General features: G+C 42.9%; 1 protein-coding gene across 1 annotated transcript; it reads right to left on the bottom strand.

Moving 5' to 3' along the window:
- Positions 1–212: 212 nt before the first annotated feature.
- LOC148101679 (NLR family CARD domain-containing protein 3-like) lies at positions 213–5,011 on the bottom strand. Its single transcript, XM_087846683.1, has 3 exons — positions 4,722–5,011; positions 470–2,255; positions 213–390 (listed from the first exon to the last, which is right to left on the bottom strand). The coding sequence occupies exons 1-3, from the start codon at positions 4,996–4,998 to the stop codon at positions 213–215; spliced, it is 2,241 nt and encodes a 746-aa protein (XP_087702809.1). The 5' UTR covers positions 4,999–5,011.
- Between the last annotated feature and the right edge of the window lie 214 nt (positions 5,012–5,225).

The raw sequence follows: 5,225 nt of genomic DNA, 5'->3' as shown, positions 1-5,225 counted from the left end.
GCTGCTCCAGTAACAGAAAGTCATCTACATGTGGGTTTAGTTCTGACTTTAGGGACAAGTAAAAAAATGAAATAAAAACATCTGTCCAGACAACCTGACAGTCAAAAATATAAACTCAGGAGCTTAAAAGGAAAACTGTGCTGACTTTGAACGTCCGCATCAAGATAAACTTACAGATTTAAGAGTCAAAAAGTGTCAAAAAGTCTGTATCCTTACCTGAGAGTTTCTAGTTTACAGTCAGGACTCTTTAGTCCAACACACAGCAAATCCAATCCTGAATCCTGCAGCTCGTTGAAGCTCAGGTCCAGCTCTCTCAGATGATTGGATTGGGAGCTGAGAATTTCAGACAAAGCTTCAAAGCTTCTTTTTGAGAGTGCACACCAACTCAGCCTGAGGAAGAATAACAATGGAGACATGTTCTTTTCTTCATCTAGCATTATTAAACATATTTGTTCATAGGTTCACTTACAGCACTTTCTTGGATGCTTTGACCACTGGCAGCAGCTTCAAAAAGCCCTTCTCTGAACCAGAGTATTTCATCAGGTCGAACTCATCCAGATCTGATGACAGTAAGATGAAGACCAGAGCTGACCACTGAGCAGGAGACAGTACATCTGTGGAGAGATATCCTGGACTCAGGTACTGTTGGATCTCCTCCACTAGAGAACGATCATCCAGTTCATTCAGACAGTGGAGCAGGTTGATGCTTTTCTCTGCAGACAGTTTCCCACTGAGCTTCTTCTTGATGTACTGAACTGTTTCCTGATTGGTCTGTGAGCTACTTCCTCTCTGTGTCAGCATGGATAGGAGATCCTGATTGGTCTGCAGTGAAAGACCCAGGAGGAACCGGAGGAACAAGTCCAGGTGTCCATTTGGACTCTTCAAGGCTTTGTCCACAGCACTCTGGTAGAAGTCTTTTACAGTAAGTGTTTTCTGGAAAATTTTAGAGACAGGAGATTGTTTCTTAAGCAGGTTGACTCCAGAGTTGATGAAGGTCAGATAGACATGAAGAGCAGCAAAGAACTTCTGAATGCTGAGATGGACGAAACAGTAAACAACGTTGTTGAACATGTGGCACTCATCAGCTTTAAAGATCTGTGTGAACACTCCTGAGTACACTGAGGCTGCTCTGATATCGATGCCACACTCTGTCAGGTCTGAATTATAGAAGATCAGGTTTCCTTTCCTCAGCTGATCAAAAGCCAGTTTTCCCAGAGACTCCATCATCTTCTTGTTCTCTGGATTCCAGGGTGAATCTGTCTCAGCTCCTCCATCATACTTGATGTTCTTTGTTTCTAGGTGAAATAGCACAAGGCGTAGGTAGAGCTCTGTGAGAGTCTTAGGCAGATCTTCGCTCTCTTTGTTCTTCATGACAAACTCCAGAACTGTAGCAGTGATCCAGCAGAAGACTGGGATGTGGCACATGATGTGGAGGCTTCGTGATGTCTTGATGTGGGAGATGATGCTGCTGGCCTGCTCCTCATCTCTGAATCTCTTCCTGAAGTACTCCTCCTTCTGTGGGTCAGTGAACCCTCTGACCTCTGTCACCACGCCAACACAGTCAGGAGGGATCTGATTGGCTGCTGCAGGTCGTGTGGTTATCCAGAGGCGAGCAGAGGGAAGCAGTTTCCCCCTGATGAGGTTTATCAGCAGCACATCCACTGAGGTGGACTTTCTAGGGTCAGTCAGGATTGTAGTTTTGTAGAAGTTGAGAGGAGGTCGACACTCATCCAGACCATCTAAGATGAACACGACCTGGAAGTCTTCAAAGCTGCAGATTCCTGCTTCTTCGGTTTCAGTAAAGAAGTGATGAACAAGTTCCACCAAGCTGAACTTTTCCTCTTTCAGCACATTCAGCTCTCTGAAAGTGAATGGAAACATGAACTGGATGTCCTGGTTGGCTTTGCCTTCAGCCCAGTCCAGAGTGAACTTCTGTGTTAGGACTGTTTTCCCAATGCCAGCCACTCCCATTGTCAGAACTGTTTTGATTGGTTCATCTCTTCCAGGTGGGAGTTTAAAGATGTCTTCTTGTCTGATGGTTGTTTCTGGTCTGTCTGGTTTCCTGGATGCTGTTTCCATCTGTCTGACCTCATGTTCATCATTGACCTCTGCAGTCCCTCCCTCTGTGATGTAGAGCTCTGTGTAGATCTGATTCAGGAGGGTCGGGTCTCCTGTTGTAGAAATCCCCTCATGCACACACTGGAACGTCTTCTTCAGGTTTGACTTGAGTTTGAGCTGACACTCAGGGAGAATCTCTGCATGAAGATACAGCAAATGACACAAATGAGAAAACTGCATTCTGGTTACTGTGGTTATGTGTTCAGTTCACTGGACTCTTGGTGTCATGATCCAGGTGAGTCTGACTAACTTTCCACAGCATCAGCTCTCCTCCCCTGGGTGGAGCCCTCCTCACTCCTCCCTGCTCCTCACCTGTTGCCAATTACTCCAGCAGTATTTATGAGCAGCACTCACAATGAACCTTCTCCAGACTGTCTGCTTACCACAGTCAGTTCTCTGCCTCACATTTTGTCTTGTGCTCCTCAGCTTGTTTCGTGTAACCCTCTTTTCCTGTTCCCTAGTCGGCACCTGGATATATCTTCCAACTCTCGCCATAAGTCACGCCTCAGGATTCTGGCCTGCCGCTGCTGGTAAAACTCACTCTTGCAAACTGCCCTCCTCACCTGCCTGCCTCCCTGTGCACCCACATCTCACTCTGTACCCAGATTTAATTCATCTCCTCCAGCTGATCTCCACCTGCAGCCACGTAAGACCTCTTAGTTTTTAAATCTTGGACTCATTCACTACACTGTGGCCCACTCTGATTATTATCTCCTTTGTTCCAGTGATCCTGGATAGTTTCTATCCGCCCGTTTCTGCCCCTGTTGATCCTTTGACCTGCCTCAGCTTATGTTCTGGCCTCAGCTCTGCACTTCTCATAATACCTCGCTTGCTGTTGAATTTAGCCGTGATTCAGCTTTCTCCGCCAAGAAATCTAGTAAAATACATTTCTGTTAAAAGTCACTCAGCCTCCGGTTTTTGGTTCTGCGCTTGAGTCCTTTTCATGAGCCATTGAGCCCTGACACTTGGGTTATAACTGAGGGCAGGTTTTATAGAGACACATTCAATTTAATTGTGTTTATTTATACAGCACCAAATCAATACTAGCAACATTTCACATATTACATAAACAACACTATGGAGCCAGTAATGAATAAATATGTAGAATAAATGAAAGAATTTCAATTATAACAACAACAGTCACCCCAATGTGCTTTATATTGTAAGGTAGAGAACCTACAATAACACAACAGACAAAAACCAACTATCTTTTTGGGTCCTGAAAACTGAAGGCTCTGCCTCCCATTCTACTTTTAAATACTCTAGGAACAACAAGTAGGCCTGCAGAGCGAGAGCGAAGTGCTCTAATAGGGTGATATGGTACTACAAGGTCATTAAGATAAGATGGGGCCTGATTATTTAAGACCTTGTATGTGAGGAGCAGGATTTTGAATTCTGGATTTAACAGGAAGCCAAAACAGGAGAAATCTGCTCTCTCTTTCTAGTCCCTGTCAGGACTCTTGCTGCAGCATTTTGGATTAACTGAAGGCTTTTCAGTGAGTTTTTAGGACTTCCTGATAATAATGAATTACAGTCGTCCAGCCTGGAAGTAATAAATGCATGAACTAGTTTTTCAGTGTCACTCTGAGACAGGATATTTCTAACTTTAGAGATGTTGCACAAATGGAAGAAAGCAGTCTTACATATTTGTTTAATATGTGTGTTGAAGGACATATCCTGGTCAAAAATGACTCCAAGGTTCCTCACAGCGTTACTGGAGGCCAAGGTAATGCCATCCAGAGGAAGAATCTGGTTAGATACCATATTTCTAAGCTTTTCAGGGCCGAGTACAATAACCTCAGTTTTATCTGAGTTAAGAAGCAGAAAGTTAGTGGCCATCCAGGTCTTTATGTCTTTAAGACATTCCTGCAGTTTAACTAATTGGTGTGTGTTATCTGGCTTCATGGACAGATAGAGCTGGGTGTCATCTGCATAGCAGTGTAAATGTATGCTGTGTCTTCTAATGATGCTGCCTAAGGGAAGCATGGTAACGGGAGCGTTGCCAGCAGAAGGCTGAAGTGGAATCTCCCAGAAAGCTGCAGAAGAAAAAACGTGAGCTGAGATTTCAGTCATATAAGGAGAACTGTGGCTTTCCTCCAACCTTTGACCAATCACCTTAGTGTCCTGTTTATCAACCATAATAAAAAGCATTTACTGTCTGGGCATTTTTCTGTTTGGGTCTCCAAACAGCACAAAGAAATGGCAGCCATTTTTTTTCTTTACCTTCAACTGGTAAATAGATTTAAGAAAAAGCACTTTGATCATATTTGTGACATGTCCCAAACTGTTGTTGTCGCCTCATTTATGTTGATAAAACAGCTCTAAAACCAGTCGGACAATATAAATCTGTAAAATGGGCAGAAAACCTGCTGCTGGTCCCATTTTAATCAAACCAACCCAAAGAGCAGATATTCATGTGTACACAGGAGGTTATTTGTGCAGATGCATAAGACACAAACTGTTGGCTTTCTGCAGTCTCTCACTCCTGAAAGTGTTGGAAAGTGTTTTGGATTTATTATTTATATGGATGGTAATGGCACCTGTGTAATGTTAACTAATGTTTTTATTGTTTGTGTTTTTTGTTTAGTCATTCCCTGACTTACCTTTGGGTTCTGGGATGGTTTTATTTAAATTCTCCAACAGATCATTCTTGTTTATCGTCCCCAAAACGATTTTAGCGACTTCAAAAGTGTTGATCGAGTAGGTCTCAAACATCAGATCCACTATGTCCGTGCTTTCTGCATTCTCCAGTTTACTCGCTGGGATTGCTGGTAAACCTTCTACAGACCTGTAGTCCTTCAGATGCCACTTGAATTTTTTAAAGTCTTCACGTTCCAACTCCTCCAAAGTCCCCAGAAGGATTTCTTTAGGTGTCATCATCTTTTACCCTGTAAGGATCCGATAAACACAAAGACTGTAACAACAGCTGGAGAGGTAATTGTCTGATTTATCAGAATTTAACATGATTCTAACAGCAGTTCATCACTACCACCAATATATTTCTAAGACTCAGAATGCAACAAAATTGCACATAAAGAAGCACATAGAGAAGTATCCAAGTAACACTTTGCTACAATATAAAACAAACTATATAAATAAAGAAAATA

The sequence above is a fragment of the Neolamprologus brichardi genome, chromosome 9 (genome assembly GCF_056152115.1).
Source record: "Neolamprologus brichardi isolate AB-2024 chromosome 9, ASM5615211v1, whole genome shotgun sequence".
NCBI lineage: Eukaryota > Metazoa > Chordata > Actinopteri > Cichliformes > Cichlidae > Neolamprologus > Neolamprologus brichardi.
This window is presented reverse-complemented; position numbering and strand designations above follow the sequence as displayed.

Excerpts from the sequence above, each read along its gene's own strand:
- LOC148101679 (XM_087846683.1), bottom strand. The coding sequence starts at position 4,998 with ATGATGACACCTAAAGAAATCCTTCTGGGGACTTTGGAGGAGTTGGAA. Across the intron at positions 2,256-4,721 it reads AACCATCCCAGAACCCAAAG|AGATTCTCCCTGAGTGTCAG; the intron begins GTAAGTCAGGGA and ends ATCTTCATGCAG. Across the intron at positions 391-469 it reads AAAGCATCCAAGAAAGTGCT|GCTGAGTTGGTGTGCACTCT; the intron begins GTAAGTGAACCT and ends ATTCTTCCTCAG.